Here is a 20,599-nt window from a genome sequence, read left to right on the forward strand (position 1 = left end):
AGCGGAAGATTATATCAGCCGGCATAATCCAAGTCGGTCATCAAGTGTAAAAAAACTCGACGATATATGTAGCGAACAAAATAATTCAACCACTGTATCGTTATTGAGGCCGGCCTCTTAGACTAACTATTTCTCTCACTCTTTGTCAAACTCCTAAGTTTTCTGCACCCTCCTTAGCATGGGGTGGCGAGAAAAGTCACGAACAGTTATGGTCTTGACTTAGACTCCAAGTGTCTAACTTATTTCGACAACGAAGCTGTTCTCTTATACACGCGCTATACTTTTCAAATCAATTGCTGCAGACTATAGATATCTTAAAGGCCGATACAAGTGACAAACAAATACAAAAACGAAGCGAGGGATATCCCAATAACCATGATTGTCCCACCTAAACTGCACACTGAAGCCAGCGCCTCCCAGTAATGACACTTGCTTTCCAGCCCATTTAACATGTCTTGCCCATTCTTCAGTACCAACCAGCTCTGTCCGCCCCATTCATACATGTTGTCCAAAGAAATAACATCAACTTCATAAAAGAAAAATCAGACTCAAACAACAACAGCAATCTTGCTTATGCCGCGTAGCTGCTCTTTGGGTATCCGCCAGGAATGTGCAAGTTCGAGATGGTGTTATGACTCTCAGTTCGGTTGTTAACCGACGGTCGGGTCATAGGGGTCTCATCTTCATCATCTGTCTGGAGCAAAACCGAGTCGCGGTCCGTGTACACTGATTCAGCCTGTCGAGTTGATGGCTGAACCCCATGGGTTGCGCCGCCATCAAGTCGGGGGAAACCCTCTCCCACTGTGGTCAAAGTGTAGTTGTTGATTTTGCTACCACCGTTGGCATTGCCATTGGTATGATCATAGTTGGGTTGTTGGTCATAAGAAGGCTGTGGCTCGTATGAGGCTTGTGGATAGCTTGATGTCTGATGGACATTTCCACTCATAGCATCTCTGCCATACTGGCCCTCTCGTGGCTCCATGGCATAATTGTTAGGCTGATCATCGTAGCGGGGCTGTTCATTGTTGGCGAAATTGTCGTTACGCTCCTCCTTACCCTGGGGAATCATGACTGGAAGATAAGTTTGGTTGTGGCTCTGATCAACATACTCCGAAAGTTGAATCGGATGCTGCTGCTCGTACTGCTGTTCATATTGCTGCTGTTGGTTGAAGGAAGCCGGTCCAGCAGGAGACTGGTTGACCGGCTCGCTTGTATAAGGGTTAACACCATCGTAGTGAGCCTTTTGGCTCGCAATGGCAGCATGCGAGGGCATCTCATCCAAGGGGGTCTGGTGAACAGTACCGTAGTCCCGAGTCTGCTGCGATTCTCCGGCGGCCGGACCAGAAAGACCACCCGTGACGATGGGAGGGACAGCGGGGTCCTTGTTGTCCTGGAAGCCAGAGCTTAAACTAGAAGGCGAATGAGGGGCCTGTAAGCCACGTTGTTTATTGACTTGGATATCAGATGGGAACCGCCCACCTGCTTGAGATCGCCGGGGGGTCGCTTCGTGTTGCCTCAATCCCGGGTTGGTAAATGATTCGGTATCAGCCGTGAAAGGCTCCTCGTCTTCGTCATCAACCAGTCCATCGCTACTGACTGATCGTCGGGAAGATCGGCTGAGGCTTCTCGAATGGCTGCGTACGAATTGGCTTCGCTCCTCGGCGGTCTTCTCCGTAAGGGCCTTGATATCCTCATACCAAGCCATCATAGTATCGTGGCTCTCGGCACGGAATACCCAGGTATGTCCACGGTGCATACCGCCTGTCTGGCGACCCTTGAGGATGAACTTGTTCGAGGAACCACCTTCGTTCGAGTGAGATCCTACTTTCTGTTCTGGAAGATAAAGTGACATAACGGGGGCTTGCGCTTTATCCGCGGTCTTGAATTCGTGAAGATGCGTAGCGGAAAGTACATACCTATCGTCCAAGTTAGTCTCGATCATTATTACACGCGGATAGAAACTTACCAGCCGGCTGTGTAGCTCTTTAGGTATTTGCTCTTACGCTCCAACAATCCGGCTCGAATCTCCTGGGCTGCCTCGTGATCTTGTCCAGGGTAGTGAATCTGGTCCGCAGTCCTGAGTGGAATGCTCGGGTCCACAAACTTCTCATCGTGAGTCACAAAATGCATCCATTCATGGTCCTTAGGCATGGCAATAGGGCCCTCTCGAAGTTCGCCAATAAGGTTATAAGAGTTGTCGGCCTCTCGCTTGAGGATGCCGGCGTAAGCATTGTAAGCCTTTTGAATCTCTCCGACGACAATCGCCTCTAGTTCTCGTCCCGAGTTTTCCAAGTTGAGGTAAGCTTGGTGCAGATAGTTCTCTTCATCCAATTGACGCTCAACTTGGCGGTCGACAGCCAGGCGTAGCAAGTATGGGTCTTGCTTGCCAGTTGTGGAGGATTCGTCCAACTCGTTTCGCCCCAAGATATCACTGAGAGTCTTGACAGCCTTACGAGTATGGTCCATCTCCTTGTCGACCGAGTTTTTGAAGTCGCCTGAAAGGTTCTTGATTTCCTTGATCTTCTGTTGAAGGTCACTTCGCAAACCAGTGAGCGCAAGAATCACATCCTCTTCGATTTCTTTAGCCTTGTTGGCTTCGAGGATAGCGTTCTTGTTGTAGTCCCGAAGGAATTGGAGGGCGTCATCTATGCCGGCTGATTGAAGAAAACCAGGTGGGGTGGTAATGTTGTTGGAGACATTGGCGAGCTTGAGAAGAGACTTGGAGCGGTGCTCATAATGGGTTTGGATCTCGCGGAAGTATGCGATGAGATCCTTGAGCACCTTTCTCCAGTTTTGGAAACGGTTGGAAAGTGTTTCGGTTGGATTGCCTGACGTAGGAACCGGGCAGTAAAAGGCACTATGGCCCTCGTCATGGTCAGAGGAGGATTGCAGAGCAAGACTCTTGACACTACCAGCTCTCATGCTGCGACGACTGCTACTGCGCTTCATGCTTCCATTTCGGCGTACCGAATTCTTCTTCTTGAGAGTGTTCTGGCGACCCGGAAGCTGCTGGTCATCGCCACTCACAAAGCTGTGTACCGAGTTGCTGCGCTGCATGTTTGCGACGTTGGTAGAGGGATCAAATAGTAAAGAAGGTCCTCGCTGCGCTGCATCCCATTCCTCGGTAAAACGACCCGGCTGTCGCGACTGCGGTTGTGGTGCGTGGATCGAGTTTGAGAGATGGTATTCGTCGTCGTATTGAGGACTTGAGTATGGATGTGCGTTGTTGCCGGCGACTGCAGGTGATGATTCTGGATAAGGATCTTGGCCGTGCGAGTATGTATAAGATTGCTGTTGGGGAAATGACGAAGGTTGAGATTGGGGGTGAGAAGGAGGTAGATCCATGGCGGAGGTGGCGTTGTTATTTCTCCTACGGTACGTCTGGGAGCAGTCTGAGCTGAGCTAAGATAATGGACTGTGCGAGACTAAAAGAGAGAAACAGAAACAACGGACGGAATGGACCACAAGGAGATGGGGACGACCCGAGACGGAAGCGAAGGGACAGAACCTGGAAACGAACCTAGAACCTAAAGCAGTCAGTAAACTAGTAGTGATCAGTGATTGATGGCGCTGAGTGGATGAGTGCTGAGACTGAGAGCGAGCGAACCCAACATGAGCCAGATTCAGAAAATCAGGGTGTTCGATGCGCGGGACAATGGTGGTGTTGACGCAATGGGCGCACAACTGACCGCTGGCAGATGTGACGCTACCGAAACTAGAGGCCCGTTCGAGTGAGACTAGCGTCTTTTCTGCAGTGGAGGAACCTTCTGAGACAAATGATGATGTTGAATCGACGACAGACGCACCTTGGCTCTTGGCTTTCTGCTTCTGTTTCGTTTGGTTTAATTTGATTTGTACCGGCAGGCGGAGCGGATGCAGACAGCTTCTATTGTGGAGTAGAGGAGTGAGAATCAGCGGGCAATTGATTGAAGATCAAGGGTTCTCTGGTTGTCTGTGTTCCACAATGGAGCTCCGTAGAGGAAGAGGAGGAGACTCTAGTTCGTTGAAGCACCTGCGTTAGACCTTCACAAATGGAAAACTCGGCACAGAAATTGAATCGTTTATACCTATAAAAAGAGAAAACGTGGTTGCGAACTGAGTCAACAAGTCTGGAAAGTTGGCTGGTAGCACAGCCAGGTTTCCCCCCTTTGCCTGTGATTAATGTTTAGTGATATCGGTTTGTGTTGTTTGTTTAATGGATGATGCAGTCAATCAACTGAATCTTGGAGATGGAAGGGATGGGCTCGCCAAGAGCTTGCAGGCACTTACACCAAAGGGGCTAATCGACAGTACCCGATCGGTACTTGATCATCCCAAAACCTGCTCCCCTGAAACACCCATCGGGCTCTAAGCTCAAAGTACTCAAAAAGTCCCATCATAGCTGCATTCAGCCAGTTTTTATAGCGTCTTCCCCACCATGACCGACGCTTGACGGACGCTGCATGACGTAGTTGAGTGCACTCAAAAGGGACCATCTCTTGGTTTTTCTGGCGATGCCTTCAACCTAAAGCTGCGGCCCAACGACGATCGTCATTAATCTCCAGGCTTTGCCCAATCGTATGCACGGCCAATTATCTTCACGTGCTGGTACTTTGTCCTTGGCTTTTCACGGCTTTATCCACTGTCGTCAGTTGAAACTGAGATCCTCTCGGCATCGCCGCCCTCCGGATCTGCAACTTGCTGTTTCAGTGTTTCGTCGAGGTCAATGAAATGACTTACTTAATCCAACTTCTCGAGAGGCCTCACAAGAGTTAAAGTCTTTATCACTAATGTCAAGTGAGATTACTTGATCATTCTTGCACAAGGGCTCAGACCAGCAATCCATTGTTTACATTCAATACAAATGTCTCAGTCTCATACTGTTGCAATCAATCCCTTGGAAAGCTGAGGTCTTTCTCCGCATCTGACATGTGGACCTTGATTTGCTCGTCTCAAAACTCATGGAACCAGATCTAAGTTAATCTGGGCTGTGCAGGCCAGATCCCGGCTCGGCACTGTGACAATGACTGCCGGTGACATCTACCCAGTGAGGGATATTCAGGAGATACTGGTCCAAGATATCATCAACATGTTGCATGGTGCATATTTCACTCACTTGGCAATACGCACGACACATTGTTATTGTCAAAAATCAATTATCCATCTCTTGCAGGTATTGACCAATCCTGATACTACTCTTCACACACGGTTTCACACAAAGTGGCTTGCCGCAGTTTGCTTACAATCTCCCCAAAACCATGACTTACAAGGCCGTATGCTCTCATGACCAAAATCACCCAAAAAACGCCGTGCCTGATGCTTTGTGTCCAGTGCCGTACAGTACAGTGCAGCAGAAAGCTCCACAACGCCCTCTGTCGTCAAACCGAAAATCTCCCCTAGCGCACACGATAGAATCAACTGGCGCCGCCCCGCTTAACGGGATGTTACTCCTTAAACTTCCCAACGCGGAGAATAACGCTCAGTGAATCAAACTTATATCACGCTTCCTGCTCTGGTGCTGGGTCTGCAGGAGGCCTCTCAACCGTCTTCATCCGTCCCCATCGGCGTGGTGGTGGCGCCTGGGGAGGCGTCTTCTTCTGTACGCCGTTGACAAATTTCTGTGTAAATGGGACACCATGGCGATGCTTAGGCACCTCTGGCAGCGGCTTCTTGGGCCTGGGAGCAATCGTAACGCCCTCTTCTACCTCCGACTCACCAGCATCAGCCCCTTCTCCTGATCGGCTCGGTGTTTGCACTCCCGGCTTCTCCTTAACTGCCGCGACATCGCTCACACTGACACTACTCGCTGTTTGCGATCGCGACAGGCTGATACCTAGAAATCTTCGAGCAACTTCAGCTTCGCCCGATCCTACTGTGGGTGATTGCGCTTCCTCAATCCACTTGACCTTGGACACACGATCAACCAGGCGGAGTGTTGTATCGTCTGCAGGTGCAAAGTGTACATTTTGAGATCCCCGGAGAATATTAAGCACGCGAAGAACCTCATCCTGCTTATAATGTGGCGGCTGACTAAGTTGTGTATGTGCCAACAACGGATAAAGCACCCGCAGGTAGGTATGTCTCAAGGATATCTTCTCATCGGGCAGGTCCATCAGGTTCCTGATAATGACATCCAGGAGTACTCGTAAGTCATTCGTATAAAAGTATTCGTATGTCGCTTTGTTTGTGAATAGCAGATAAAGCAGCTTCAAGATGAGCAGCTGCAAAGAAGTCTCGGTTTCTCGGTTCAGAAGCAGGATGATATTTTCGCCAAACGTTCGGAATGAAGCACCGTGAAGACTCAGGCATTTGACAATTCTGTTTGTCAGGCGCGGTTTCGGAGCAGATGGGTCCTTGACGTCGGTAGAAGCAAGCATATACTGTTCATTCAAAACAAGCTGGTCTCATATCAGCCATCGTTACAGATGAGGGGGGTACTGGATTGCTCACCAAAACTCGAATGGTAGGATAATGGTAAGGGTCATGCGCATCATCAGATAGCTCCTCAATCAAAGCAAAAAGATAGTGAACGAATTCGTCGTCTACCATGGTCAAGTCATCAACTCGGAGTCGTTCCATACGTGACATCTCGTACATGAGTTGCAGAAGAAGTCGGTGCAGTCGAGGATCCTGCCCCCGGTCCCGGCGATCATTGATAAGCTCCAGGAGTCGAGGAAAGCAGGCCTCGTTCACCATGCGAGGGAACATTGTGTCATCTTGGCAGCCGTCGAGCAGAAGCAGACAAACTATGGCGTGCAGCGGTCCTGTCTCGTCTTCCTGCAGTAGACTATATATGATCTGGGTGCGAACGTAGTCTTTGTTGTCCCGGAACAAACTGCTGGCGAGAAGCATCCGCGCGCAAGCAACGACTTCATCCTGTGTTTCATGATAGCAGTCTCGCAGACGGTTCGTCAAATCTATCCAGTTGCGCAGGGCATCGTCGATCGTTTCGTGTGAATCGCATTTGCTCGAGACGCATTTATCAAGATCTGTAGAATCGGTCAATTCGTGTCCTTTACTTCAGTAGCATCCATAGACCGCCAACCACTCACCATTCCATAGTTGTTCCCCATCCTCCTCATGAGGGGAAGATGTTTCTTCGAAATCTGCCATGATCCTCGCTTTGATAGGTGTACAGGGACCAAGGCATCGGGTCCTGTTGCCGGGGCTGATGTTGGAAATGCGTGAGGTGGGTTTGATCGGCGGTATTGTGTTGAGAAAAGGCAGCAATACGAGCAGTTGACTGGCAATGGTTTCCAATAGGAGGTGCAGACACAGCGGTCATCTCCCACTTCAGTCAAGATGGAGCAAAAATGTCGAGTTTGGGCTGTGGTTGTGTTTCGAGAATTGAGGTGGCGGGGTCGAGCTGAGTTGCTTCAGGTTAAGTCGTTCGCTGTACCTGTACCGTGACCTCATCTAGGCCTGTTAAATGGTGTCTTGGCAGATGGGACTACCCAGCGATGCAGCGACAACAACAATAGCACGTATCGGCATTGGATTGGTTCCAACAGAAAGATTATGGATTATCTTAGCTCTACGAAGTATCACGACTATCTACGGTACCTATTATTATCTTTATTAAGGACTGTTACTTCACGAAAGGAATTGCATTAAATAGATCGTCAAAGCACTTGGAGTGGAGGCACAGCATTCCACAGTTGAAGGCAACAACCTCGTAATTTCCTAAACTATCACAGTATGCATGCAAATGCTATTAATATTCCAAACTCATATATACTCCGAGTGCCTTTCACGGGATCCATCTTGGATCAGGGTGTTTCCACACCTTTAAGGGTATCATGGATACAAGCAAGAGTTTTAAGAACAAGTCTATCGTGGGGACTCCCAAACACCATACCATGGAAACGATTGCAGTGACCAATATAACCAGTTCCACTAACTCCAGCGGCGCTATCAGCGTTTTGAGGCGCCTGTTCTATGAAGTCTCCTCATCATCGTAAATCTTAACCCTGGATGCATATTCTTTGATGTTGCTCACAACATAGTTCGTAATCGTGTCACCTTTGCCGCTCGCTACTCGTAACAGCAACTCGTTCAGGTTGTATCGCCCCAAGATGTCAACGTGGTCGGCCGTGCGAGGCCCTCCTCGAGGATTGAAGCGGTCCGGCTCGTGAGGCATCTCGACAACTGTAACCTTGACGCCTGCTGGGTTGTAGCGTTTCATATTCCAGCCATGATTACACATGTAGCCTGTACTGAGGAGGTTCACGGTACCATCTCCCTCGCCCATGACAACGCCATGATCTACGTCTCCTTCGGTATAGCCCGTATCTATTGTGATGTTGAGGTTGGTCAATGATGGCTGATCCGGTGGCTTATAGAAGTACCCTCGCTCGGTCGGTTTTCCAACACCATAAAAGCAGTAGATCTTGAGGCTAGGAGCAAGTGGCAATCGCGTCTCGAGAGGATTGATCCACTTCTTGGGGTCATTCTCATTGGCTTCGACCTCATCTATGGAATGAGCAATGCCCCGAGAATAACTGCCCTTGATCTGGTCTTGATACCAGTCCTCCGTTGTGTTAAGCAAATAGGACACACCTTCCTCGACGGTAAAGTTACGATCAGGAGTTGTCCAGTTCGAACCGACCCTAAAGTTCAAGAGAGATCCATATGAACGGTTCTGGCCTGGCAAGTCGTCTGGAGCCCAGGTCAAGTTACCCCATACAGAGTTGCCGCCGATGGGCAACATGGAGGATATCCCGGGCATGCCGCGAAAGATCTCGGCTCTCTCCTCTTTACTCAAGAACTTTTCCAGGCCGTAAATAGCGAACGGGTTCAGTTGAGCTGTGTCGCGCATCTCGCCGGAGAGCACAGCGGTCAAATCCTTGACTGCTCCAAGCATGCATCCGCTGATGTTGATCCAGGCGTCAATGTGACGCTCAACCCAATCCGGCCCACCGCGTCCGCCTCTTTCTGACTGCACCCAGTGGAGAAAATAGTAAAGGACTTGGCTCCCCATACTGTGTGATGCGAGGACGACTTTTTTGTCCTCAGTGGCCACCGCGATTTCGATATGCGACTTTAGCCGAGTGAAGTAGCGGTCCCGTACCTCAAGGTTGGGATACGACAAGCGCCAATCGTAAGCAGCCGTGAACGAGTTCGTTGGGTCGTAGCCGATGGATGCGAGATTCTCAAAGATTTTGCTCCAGATCCAATATCCCGTGATGAAGAAATCGGTCGCATCGAACCCTTGGGCAGCCCTCAACTTTACGTCAGGCGGGTCAAGGCCCGTCCTCTTGTCGAGCATGACGTGCTTCTTCCAAACCTCCTTGTCCATAACCAGAGCTCTCATCATTGTCCAACTACCCCAAAGTCGTTTTCTAAAGTAGGGTTTCGAGATATTAGCCGTACCCCACGATTCGAGTCCAGTTGAGATAACACCAGGTATCATGATCATAGGATGGTGAACTCCTAGACCCTCGGATCGAGCCTTTTCGCCAACAGAGAATGGCTCGTACGATTCGGCAATGTCCCGCTCGCCCTGAACAAGGTCGCGCATGTCCTTTATCAAGCCGGCAGGTAGAACATCCATCAAGTTATCCATCGACAAGTCGGTAAACTCGGGGAGGTCAATAAGATCATTGCTGGAAGCGAAAAATCCGGCGGCTATAATTCCAAACAAACTACCAAGGAAGAAGACGAAGGTGTTGCGGCGTTTTCGGGTTCTGGGCACGGCGTGTTGAACAACTCGAACGTGTGTGGTCGGCTCAGCCGTTGGGCTTTCTTCTCTCGGAGTGTCGTCAGCGTCGGCGCTATCGTTATTTGTCGCATCTTGGCCATTCCGGCGTCGTAAAGTGGACTTTCCCATGTTTTCGACTGAAAAGCAGGCCTCTCGGAGGCGCTGTATGGTTCAGTCTCTGGTTGGGGAGGGAAAAATTGAACCTCGACCAAACTACTAATGTAGAGGAAAGGTTGGCGTTTAAGAATTCTTTAACTGTACGTAGCTATGACGCCCATCAAGTGTTGGCGCGTGCTCTAAAACAAAAACCGGGGTCTCGATCCTGAAGTGTCTCATTTGTTGGCGGCATTTATCTACACATGTCCATATTATATATGCTTTCCAATGGGTAGAAAGGGGTTGATGTTTAGCCCGAGAGCTACTGGTTAATAGACTAAAACTGCTGCGGTGATTAAAAAGTTGCGCCATGTTTGAAGTTGCGACCGAATGTCACATGAAAATACGAGGCACGTACGTAGGTCTTGGGACTTGGAGAGGGAGGGAGCTCGGGCATCGGATCGAAAGGACATGCCGGTGGTTCCTGATAGGCAGGAACCTGACGTCAAAGCCAAGATAAGGCCGGCACTGCAAGGGATTAGACTGCCGGCGGAATTATGCGAGAGGGACCAAGATTGCAAAGGGACGGGAGGCTTTTAGACGAGTCAGAGCGAAGCATTGTTTCTTGATACCACTTGGGTGTCTGGATCTTGGAGTTGAGGATTGTAGGATGTCATATGCTCACTCATATGGATCCTATGGAGTTGAGAAGGATCCAGACCTTATATCCTACTCCTACTATTAATTCAGCGCTTATATCGGACCATGGACCCAAGCAATGGAACCTAGCAAGTACCCATGAAGATAATCGTGCCAGTCTTTGATCTGGACTTGGAAGTGCACAGATAGAGTACAGTAATTACCCCGCCTCCTACCCCCTACATGAAGAGCAAAAGGCTCTAAAACAGTACTCTTGGCTCTGCAGACTGCAGACTGCAGCTGTAGCGAGGCGGGCAGAGCCCCCCACCCTTGACAACCTGTCCGCCAACTGCCCTGCAAGCCTTGCCCTCGTGGCCCGCCGCTTGCATTGGACCGCTAGCTGGGATGTTGCCACTTCACCCCCAAAACGACAACGCCTGAATTCAATCTCAAGATCTTTCCACCTTCTTTTCTTGGCTTTTTTTTATAATATGACTCTCGCTGATCTGACCTTGACCAACATCTACTTCCATCTCTGCATTGACAACTGCCATCCTTAACTCGAATTACCCCTCAATCCCTCGACTCACCGATACCGGTCGAGCTCCATTTCCACCTGCCCCTCTTTAAGGTATCAAAAAGTCGACATCCGGTTTTAAAACACATTCAACATCATATATATTCACCATCTTATTTCACTCAAACATTACCTTGAACTCGACATTGCTTCTCATAAATCTTAGTACTAAACTCTGACATTACGTCCGAGTACCCCCATCATCTCAAAAATCTTACAATCCCATGGCCACTACCAAAACCGAGAATCTCCCTGGCGAACTACGCTACGTCCAATACGAACATGCTCTCGAAGCTCAATATCTACCCGCGATCCGGGCCTTGATCTCCAAGGACTTGAGTGAGCCTTATAGCATCTATGTGTACCGCTATTTTCTTTGCCAATGGGCACACCTCTGCTTCATGGTTAGACTGATCTCTTCATATCAAGCCTTCGTTGTCTAACCAAAGTTCTCTAGGCACTGAACCCAGTCGACTCATCCCTCATTGGTGTTATTGTGTGCAAGCTGGAAATCCATGCCTCGCACTCCAACCCCACTCGCAGAGGTTATATCGCCATGTTGGCTGTTGCCTCTGACTTCCGTGGCCATGGCATTGCCACAACCCTTGTTAAAAAGGCCATTGACGCCATGACAAAACGCAACGCCGATGAGATTGCCCTCGAGACGGAAGAGACAAACGTTGCCGCCATGCGATTATATGAGCAGCTTGGTTTTCTGCGTACCAAGAAACTGCACCGCTACTACCTAAATGGCAACAGCGCATATCGGCTTGTTCTGCCTCTCAAATACATCGACCTCGACGCTGGACCAAACGACCTTGAGATCATCAACGTCTAAATCTCACATGGGCGTGAGATTTCTTGTTTTAATGGAGTCAAATCATGGATGGCCGGTAGTGGAAATGGTTGAATACCGAGGGCAACAGGCAGCGATGGCATCGAGTGTCATGTGGAATTGTCATGTTTGTTATTGAATAGCTGGAGTTTGGTCTATCGGGTACGATGTTTATGATGATATGATTTGTCTTTTGCTTCCCTCACACCTCATTGCCCGATTTCCGAGGTACCTGTTGGGCTGTTACCTCTTGCTCTCCTCTCTGCGCTTGGATGAGTCATTTGCCGTGTGTTGTCAGGTTTGGAAGATGTCAGATGAGTTATAGATCGACGCTTTCAGACCCCATGGATTTCCGAAAGATATCCCAATGTACGTATATGCATCTACCGATTTGTGTCAGACTTGCCTTTACAGCAACATAAGCACACCAAAAACATGACTCACCTGGCTTATAGTAAATCGGTCTTCCGCGAATCTCTACCAATCTGAGCTCTCGCAGCTTCTGAAGGACCCTGCCCACGTCGGCCTTGTCTGCGAAGTCGGCCGTGTACACACAGACCAGCCGATCTTTGCGAAAATCGTCGTCGGCTGGTCGAGGAGCAACCTTTGCTGCAATGCCAAGCTCGTTGTTGGCTGTTGCCTTTGCGATGATATCCCACACATCATTGACCTCTGCTGGCGGGCAGAATAGCATCCACTACTGATGTTAGTTGGCTGACGTGAAGGGCTTCTCTCCATCCATACCTTGCCAGCTCTGACTTTGGCAACATGTGCCAAGTGCAGTATATCGTCAGAAGCTTTTTTCCTCTCTACGCTCATCTCTCTTTCTTGCGCTGCAGGGACTTTTCTGCTTTTTCGAACGCCCTCGAGGAATTTGGACAGAATTTCCAATCGCTCAAGGCCGCCTTCCACGACAAGCTCGGTTTTGCTGCCTTCTTCTTCGGGGGCTTCATCTTCATTGCCCTTGCTGCGCTGATTCTGTGCCAAGGATTTCTCCACACGGGCGATATACGGGTTGCATATGAAGATCCAGGGTGTGTCCTCTGTGATGTCTGTTGTCCTTGGTGGCATACGTGTGAGAAATTCGTCTACAGTCTCGGTGAGCTGCCACGCATAATGCACCCCGGCATAAGGATTGTGGAGATGTGGTGTGTCTGCATGGATGTGTTTGCGAGGAATTGGTCTTCCAGGGCTTTGCTGTTGCTGGAGCATCCAGCCTTGAACATCAAAATCTTGTACACGACGGTGGAGGTCTATAACGGTCTCCTCGTCCCCTGCGTCAGTGAGTAAGTGAATAAGAAATGGATGGACGTCGAGTAATACCATAAAAGTCAGAATCATCGGAGTGATCCATGGCCTTGATATATGAAATATCAAGTAGAGGTGGAGGAATAGTATTACTATGCGATGACGTTGAAGGTGTTAAGTTTGGCGTTTGTGGTTAGAAACACAATCAGAAGAGCCGATGTCAAAAATTTAAAGTAATTTATATGCGAAATAACTGCGATGGCTCTTCGATCCGGTGTACCCGCCAAAGATAAAGAACAAACAGTGAAGCGCGTGTTGACGTAAGAAGACAAATTGTCTACAGTCTACTTTACCTACCCCAGGTCAGGAGATGGAGTCGCAAAAGCAAGTTCGCGTTGATGAAGCGCTAACCTGGCAGTTAAGCTTTGAATACCCTGCAGTGACCGACAACCTTGCAATCGATCAATTAATTAATTGGCTGCTATTGATGAAAGAAAACAAAAACATGTATGGCTTGAAAGTAATTGACCATGGCGTTTTGTTGTTTGGGCTCACCAATTTCTATTGACCTAAACAGTACAGAGTAGGCAGGTAATAGATATTGCCTACATGAGCCTCAACGCATTTTCCAGTTTGAGAGGGGCCCCGCCACGAGCACCCCATTTCTATCACGAAGATTTATTTGCTTCGAGCCTTCTAAACCCAGCATCTTCATTAGCCTCGAAACAATCGTCCAATGGATAATGCAAAGATCATATCTTCAGAGGTGTCTTTAACCTTGGGCCTCCCTCCCAGCTGCATTCAGTTTTGCCCTGCGCATCCAGACTTGTTTGTAGTGGGAACGTACAATCTTGAAAAGAATGAAGACAATGTTCAAGAGGACAAAGAAGATGACGACGATGATGAGCATGTAACTACTACTGCCAAGACACCACAAAGCCGTAATGGAAGCTTGCTGGCTTTCAAGGTCGATGGTGCTAAGCTGTGAGTTTCTTTGTCATGTATAATTTCTCATTGAAGTTGACAATTGCATAGCCATCTAGTTCAGACTGTTTCACAACCGTCAGCAATTTTGGACCTTCGCTTTCACCCAGCCAAAGACAAGCAAAATATCCTGGCTGTGGTATCCAGTACAGGCACTCTGGCCGTATTCAAGCTGGACTCTGCACAGAACTCCTCGGCACCCCTACAGCACATCTCAACAAGTCGATGCGAAGATATTGGAGAGGATTCTTTGTTCCTACAGTGTAATTGGCACCCCGAGATACCCAATGTAATCGGTGTAACAACATCGACAAGCCCTGCACTACTCCTGCACTTGGATGAGGAATATTGCATCAAAGACTACACAGAGCTCAACATTGCCAATTCACTCGAGGCTTGGTGCATCGCCTTTTCTTCAGGGACAGCTGCTTCAAACGACGACAAGTCACACGCTACAGCTTATTGCGGCGGAGATGACTCAATACTCCGCTATACATCCTGTGTCTGGGATCCCAATGATTCTGATCCCCCCTGTGAGGAGCCCTATTCACCCATCACCATCAAAGGAATGCACGACGCAGGAGTCACCGCAATTCTCCCACTCCCTTTATTCACTCAGAACAATGGGAGGGTTGTTGTGACAGGCAGCTACGACGATAACCTACGTGTTTTCATTATACACGACCTGCACGAGACCTATGGCATGAAAAAGGTCGAACTGGCACTTGAAGAGAACATGGGAGGAGGCGTTTGGCGTTTGGATCTTGTCAATATTCAAAAGGGCACTGACTCAACTAAGATCAGAATCCTCGCTTCATGCATGCACGCGGGTGCAAGGCTTGTCAATTTGGAGTTGAAGCAAGAACAAGACTGGTCTTGCAAGATCCTGGCAAGATTTGAAGAGCACAAGAGCATGAATTATGGCAGTGATTTTGTGAGGAGTGATCAAGCGGGAGAAAGCCTGTGGTGTGTATCGACTAGCTTCTATGACAAGCTGCTTTGTTTTTGGAAGTATGAGCCATAGATTGACTTTTGTTTGCAGAGTGGCCTAGAACTTAGAGACGGATAGTTCTTTGTACTCTAGTTGGTAGGTAGCAGAAACGTTGACCTCTAAAGTCTTAGGGTACAAAAATAAACAGCCTAAAGACCATAGTCTAAGTAGCATAAGCTGACGTACTAATTTCATCTCTTATGCTTCTAGCGGCCAATTTTTCTGATACCCTGAGGGTACTTTCATGATAGACCGTAACAAACAAACACTTGCTGGCCAATTGTAATTTCGTACTTAAATTCCAAACCTTCACCGATGCTGGTATCGTAAAACTAAGGCTGGTAAACGAAATAGGATTGTGGCATGGCGATCCTCAACCCCTCATGAATAGTGACGTCCATGGGTTTGGTTTAGTGAAAGCATTTATACCTGCAACTACAACTGCAGCTGGAGCTGGAGCTGCGTTACCCTCCTGTCGTATCCATCTATCTCAGCCTTGCAGCTTAGGTTACTTGAATTAACCCCCCTTGCAAGACGCCCAGGATTTAAAAGGCGCCTACTGTAGGAACAAAGGACCCCATGAGCGATCCATTGAATGGACCCATCTGTAGGTGTCACCGAACACGTGCATGGAGACATTTAGCTAAAGGGTGAAGAAATGAACAAGCATTGGTAAGGCGAGAGCTGTAAGAAATGACAGTACATCAATGCCTGAGAGTGGAGAGGAAAGGAGGGAAAATGCCAGAGCGGATTGAGACAGACCCAGCCTTGGGAAGCCTTTTCGTGTCTCCTATTCACTTACAAAAGCTTCTAAAAGAGCTCTTCTTTGTCAACTGTTGATGCGCTGCAAGGTGAATTGTTTCACAAACTAGTGGGTAGCAGAAAAGTTGACCTCTCAAGTCTGAGACAATAAAAATAAATAACCTAAAAGTATAGTCTAAATAGCATAATCTGACCTATTAATTTCGTCTCCTATGCTTCTAGCGGCCAATTTTTCTGATACCCTCAGGACAAGGGGCCACTACCCCACCACCAATGGAAGGTCCAGATAGGCAGGCCCGTTCTCCAGCTCACTGGTCTCGACTTTACTCTTTCGGCTCTTTCCTCAGCCTGAGAGCTCCAGGCTCTCAATTTTAGCCCAACACTTTGCTCTAGGTAGGTGGTACCTACCTAGGTACCGTTAACTCTAGGATACGAAAATAAATGGCCTAAGAGTGTAGTTTAAACTGTCTAAGCTGTCTTACTAATTTCGTCTCTCCTGCCTCCAGCGACCAATTTATCTCATACCCTGAGACCTCTCTCTCACATTCAAACTTCGAACTTGATACTTGAACCAATCTTTTCACTGTCGGTTTTCCTTTTTCTCTCTTCACCGCCTTTCATAACAAACTTTTGGGTTGGGTTTTGGCCTACTATAATTTGCTCTACTTTGGCTTTTGTTTCTCCTATCCAACCCCATCTTAAACCCCGGGCAGTTACTTCCGATTCTTCTTGCCTGCCCTGTCGCCTATCGTCATTTGCTTCACATTTCCCTGCTCATCGCAAACGAAGCCACGCCCGAGTCCTGCGTGAATACAACAGGATAAAACAAACGACGAAACAAACCGTGTCTCCTCCTCCTTTCACGACTTTGGCCTACATCTCTACCACGTCAGGTGGGTTGCATAGAAACCGATACTGATTTAGTGGCTGACATAAATGTTAGATCACTCTTAGTGTCTGTATAGCCTAAGAGTGGAATTTAATCCGTCGTGAATCATCGAGAAACAACAACAGCATGGAAACCAACGGCACGTCGGGCGTCGTTGCCAAGATGCAGCAGGCGCTCGAGATCGTCCATAACCCATACGCGACCAGCGGTGATCGTAGGACAGCTCAAGATTATCTAGAGGAGGTCAAGGATCACGATGAAGCGCCGCTGCAAGGCTTTAACCTCGCCTCCGACAAGTCGCAGTCCCCTGTCGTCCGACACTACGCTCTCTCCTTACTCGAACATGCGATCCGATACCGTTGGTCCACCTACACCACAGAACAGACACAAGCTGTGCGGCAATGGGTCTTGAATCTCGGCCAGGCCATCGCGAAAGAAGACCCAGCCTATATACGGAACAAGACAGCCCAACTATGGGTTGAGGTTGCCAAGAGATGCTGGGGAGCAGAATGGATGGATATGGACTCTATGCTGTACCAACTCTGGGAGGTTCCCGACTCAGCTGTCCACAAGGAGCTTGTCATGTTTATCCTCGAGAACCTCTCCGACGAGGTCTTTACTGGAGACGACTCAGTGGTGGCCATGCGGGAAGGCGTTCTCAGCAAGGCGTGCGTCGAGATTTTCACTCCTACCTCGGTGCTGGTCGAGGCCTTTCCCAATCGACAGCCCGGTCCACCTGTACGATATGGTGACGATGGTTGGCTGAGCCGGCTATCCCAATTCCTGGGTTATTGTCTGAACTCGGCGCACAGCGATAACGACGAAGTCAAGCTATGCATACACAAGGGTTTATCTTCCCTCCTCTCACTAATGCCCTGGGCAATCCCTAAGGCAATCTCTTCTGCACGTTGTGTTGAAGTTCTGTGCGTTGGTCTTGCCTCGTCACATGCCTCCATTCAAAAGGCTGCGCTCGAAGCTCTCCATGCCCTTTACTGCAGAACCAACTTCAACGACGAGGAATTCCGAGAGCTGGTAGCTCCAATGTACAATCGCGAGTCAATTGACTTGTGCAGGCGACTCTTCGAATGGTCTGCTGTGGATCCCGAGGATGTTGACGAGGACAAGTACCAGACACTCAAGAAGTTGTCAGAGATGCTCTCATGCCTGGGCGATTATTTTGATAGGAAGTTCGCCAAGCTACCCGCTGAAGCCGCCAAAGACGAGTTCCTGGGACTTTTGGTCCAAATTGTGCAACATCAGAGCTTGATGGTATCGATCCCGGTCCTCGTCACCTGGACACGACTTCTCAGTAACCGTCTCATCGGCCCCGGCGAACATGTTTCTCCTCTCATCCCGCCCCTTCTAGAGACATGTAGTTCAAGATTGGTCCGTTACGAGAACCTGCCGGAGGATACTCAGGATCCCACTTTCCTCTATCTGATGGAGGATACAGATACAATTCCCGAGCGCCACGCTTTCTTAGGCAATTACCGCCGGTATAGCTCCCAAATCATCGAAGCCGTTGTCCAGCTAAAGCTGGTAGACGCAATCCCGCACATTCTTAACCGTACCGAAGAACTATTACAGCACCTCTACGATGGTCAGCCTCCTCTGGACAAGCAGAACTATTTCAAGCATTCCATGCCAGTCCTACGTGTCGATGCGCAATTCACTGTTATCGAAGCTACGCTCAAGGGGTACACTAAGTGGCGTAAACACCGCCCCCAGGATCATCAACAACGTGGTCCAGAGATGGAAGCGAATTTGGAAACGTGGTGTAACAAGATACTTGAAATGACATTCGAAGACCCAATGATCAGGAAGCGAACTTTACAGCTCCTCGTCTACTTCTCCACGACAGCTCTCAACAAGAACGCTACCTTCATGCTCAAGGTTTTGGAGCACATTTTGCTGACATGGCCGGCCCTTGAGCCAGAGTATCGCGCTTTCAATGATTCCATCAAGGACCTGCAGGGCGAAAGCATGGTTGAGTTACAGCGACTGGCTTCAGAGATGCCAGATCATCTTTTGGGCGTATACGACCAAATCGAAAACAAGGTGAATGAAATGATGTCATCCGGTTCACTCGATGAGAAACGCTCTATTGCTTATCGTAGTTTTCTGTTCATCATCATACACCGAGCAACCGGCGTTAGTGCCGACGCCAAGATTCAAAAGCTTCGTGAATTCATTGATCCTGTGAAGGCGCAATGGCAGGACGAGAACGTTCGGAACTCTTTAAAGTCATACGGTAGCTTTTGCGAGCTGCTGGGCCTCGACAAGGCCCAGGCCTACATGGCCAACCACCGAGCACATGAGATCCATGACTGGGGCACTCGTGAGCTTGATGCTGAAGGACTCACTCTTCAAAGCGAGCTCGAAGAACGTCTCAAGCTTCTCCCACTTCGATCAACCAAGAGTTTCTTGGCATTCTCGGTCGAGAGGCTCGACAAGAACTCAGATGCTTTCAAGGCTTCGTATGCGCTCTGGGAAGATGGCTTTTCCAATATCCTAGCTGATCTGCTCGAGTTCCTGAGCTTTGCACACGCATGCCACAACCCCGACAACTGGGCTGGCTTGCCCAGTGAGATGCGATCAACAGTCAATCGAATCCTTAGCGATCGATTCTGGCAAGCTGGAATTTCTGAGGGTAGCAAGGACGACTTTTACGCGCGTGTGATGGACAAGAAAAACACGATGGAGGGTCTCGCCTCAACTATTCGCGGATCTGTGCGTTTTGTTAGAGAAACTGCCTATGCCATTATATACTGTATGAGCCGCCTGGAACGACAGTTTTATGGGTTCCAAGGGCTCTCTGCACCCCTCTCCAAAGCCCTCTTCGCGGATTCAGTCTGGTTGTCCACACACCAGCAAAGCAACTTGCTGAATTTGGTTCGGTACTTGGTTGACGACTGCCCCGTTGACTGCCGAGAGCATTTTCTCCCACAAGTACTGGCCGCGTGCTTCCAGCAGATGGATGCCAAAATCAACGGTGAATGGGACAAGATGGAGCGTCAACAGCAAGTGGCTGCAGATGGTGAGGCGGGTCTGAAGGAGGAGATGAAGGCCGAGAGTATCCTGCGACAAGTCACTTACACCGCAGTGTTAATGGTGGCTGACTTTCTTGACCCAACAAAACTCAGTAAGTTACGATACCTTTGGTTCCCCCAGGCTGATTATGCTAATGGCTGCACAGATGGACCGATTGAGGATGGAGAGGGTACTTCAGACTCGGATCAAGCAAAGAACTATCCAACCCTTCGCAGATTCTGTCTCACCCACCATGAGATTGTGGAGCCACTGCTTGTTTTTTGCGCCCATGGAATTCGAATGCGGGATACTCGGTGTTGTAGCATGATCCTACGCTTGTTCGTGTCGTTGGTTCCCGAGTTTCATCTCGTGGATGGCCAATTGCCCAAGTCAGTGGTCCAAAGCCCGATGGAAGCACATCTTGCGTCAGACAAGTTCCCCATCCCCTCTTCAATCTCGTCGGCTATCCGAGAATACATCTCGCTTCATGTGCTGAAGGCTTGTATTACGTCGTTTCATGAGCCTTACTTTGTGGAACTCCAAAAGGACCTGGCTGCATTGATTGCCGCTATTATTGTCTACTACAGCCCTATCACGTCGACTCCCAGCGATGTGCTGCTCTCGTTGCCCAACGTGAGCGAGTCAAGTCTTGAACGGCTATCGACGTATATGGCCAAGCCCGGCGCTCATACTCGCCAGCAGCGAGCCCTTGTATTGGATCTTCTGAAAGATCTAAAGGGCGTCAGTGTATCCGAGATGGGCAAGCTCCCGAAGAGCAATGGGTTCGATAACTCAAGAGGCAAGAGAAGCAATCGAAGCAAGATGGCGCAGCAGTTCATGAACGATCCTCAAGCAGGGCAGAATGCGAC

The 20,599-nt window shown here is 49.0% G+C and overlaps 7 protein-coding genes across 7 annotated transcripts in view; 3 read left to right on the forward strand and 4 right to left on the reverse strand.

Annotated features, from left to right (window-relative positions):
- Window positions 1-246: 246 nt before the first annotated feature.
- On the reverse strand, window positions 247-3,345 carry FGSG_06373 (uncharacterized protein; the record flags this gene model as incomplete). Its single annotated transcript, XM_011326733.1, has 2 exons — window positions 247-1,916; window positions 1,967-3,345. The coding sequence occupies 2 exons, from the start codon at window positions 3,343-3,345 to the stop codon at window positions 572-574; spliced, it is 2,724 nt and encodes a 907-aa protein (XP_011325035.1). The 3' UTR covers window positions 247-571.
- Window positions 3,346-5,477: 2,132 nt separating this feature from the next.
- FGSG_06374 (uncharacterized protein) lies at window positions 5,478-7,092 on the reverse strand (the record flags this gene model as incomplete). Its single annotated transcript, XM_011326734.1, has 3 exons — window positions 5,478-6,377; window positions 6,430-6,968; window positions 7,032-7,092. 3 exons carry the CDS (start codon window positions 7,090-7,092, stop codon window positions 5,478-5,480), a joined length of 1,500 nt encoding a protein of 499 aa, XP_011325036.1.
- A 529-nt stretch (window positions 7,093-7,621) lies between these two features.
- Window positions 7,622-10,008, reverse strand: FGSG_06375 (uncharacterized protein). The gene has a single exon (XM_011326735.1). The coding sequence runs from the start codon at window positions 9,806-9,808 to the stop codon at window positions 7,916-7,918; it is 1,893 nt and encodes a 630-aa protein (XP_011325037.1). The 5' UTR covers window positions 9,809-10,008; the 3' UTR covers window positions 7,622-7,915.
- A 1,207-nt stretch (window positions 10,009-11,215) lies between these two features.
- FGSG_06376 (N-acetyltransferase C complex catalytic subunit MAK3) lies at window positions 11,216-11,829 on the forward strand (the record flags this gene model as incomplete). The annotated part of the gene is made up of 2 exons (XM_011326736.1): window positions 11,216-11,395; window positions 11,449-11,829. 2 exons carry the CDS (start codon window positions 11,216-11,218, stop codon window positions 11,827-11,829), a joined length of 561 nt encoding a protein of 186 aa, XP_011325038.1.
- Window positions 11,830-12,120: 291 nt separating this feature from the next.
- FGSG_06377 (uncharacterized protein) lies at window positions 12,121-13,180 on the reverse strand (the record flags this gene model as incomplete). The annotated part of the gene is made up of 4 exons (XM_011326737.1): window positions 12,121-12,209; window positions 12,271-12,523; window positions 12,571-13,100; window positions 13,150-13,180. The coding sequence occupies 4 exons, from the start codon at window positions 13,178-13,180 to the stop codon at window positions 12,121-12,123; spliced, it is 903 nt and encodes a 300-aa protein (XP_011325039.1).
- A 399-nt stretch (window positions 13,181-13,579) lies between these two features.
- FGSG_06378 (uncharacterized protein) lies at window positions 13,580-15,082 on the forward strand (the record flags this gene model as incomplete). The annotated part of the gene is made up of 4 exons (XM_011326738.1): window positions 13,580-13,594; window positions 13,652-13,657; window positions 13,934-14,058; window positions 14,110-15,082. The coding sequence occupies 4 exons, from the start codon at window positions 13,580-13,582 to the stop codon at window positions 15,080-15,082; spliced, it is 1,119 nt and encodes a 372-aa protein (XP_011325040.1).
- A 1,744-nt stretch (window positions 15,083-16,826) lies between these two features.
- Window positions 16,827-20,599, forward strand: part of FGSG_06379 (uncharacterized protein) — a gene marked incomplete at both ends in the record, with an annotated part of 3,974 nt that continues 201 nt past the window's right edge. The window contains 2 exons of the mRNA XM_011326739.1: window positions 16,827-19,842; window positions 19,897-20,512. Of these exons, the coding sequence (XP_011325041.1) occupies window positions 16,827-19,842; window positions 19,897-20,512 (3,632 nt within the window). The remainder of the gene's footprint in view (window positions 19,843-19,896; window positions 20,513-20,599) is intronic.

The sequence above is a fragment of the Fusarium graminearum genome, chromosome 3, assembly GCF_000240135.3.
Source record: "Fusarium graminearum PH-1 chromosome 3, whole genome shotgun sequence".
Lineage (NCBI taxonomy): Eukaryota > Fungi > Ascomycota > Sordariomycetes > Hypocreales > Nectriaceae > Fusarium > Fusarium graminearum.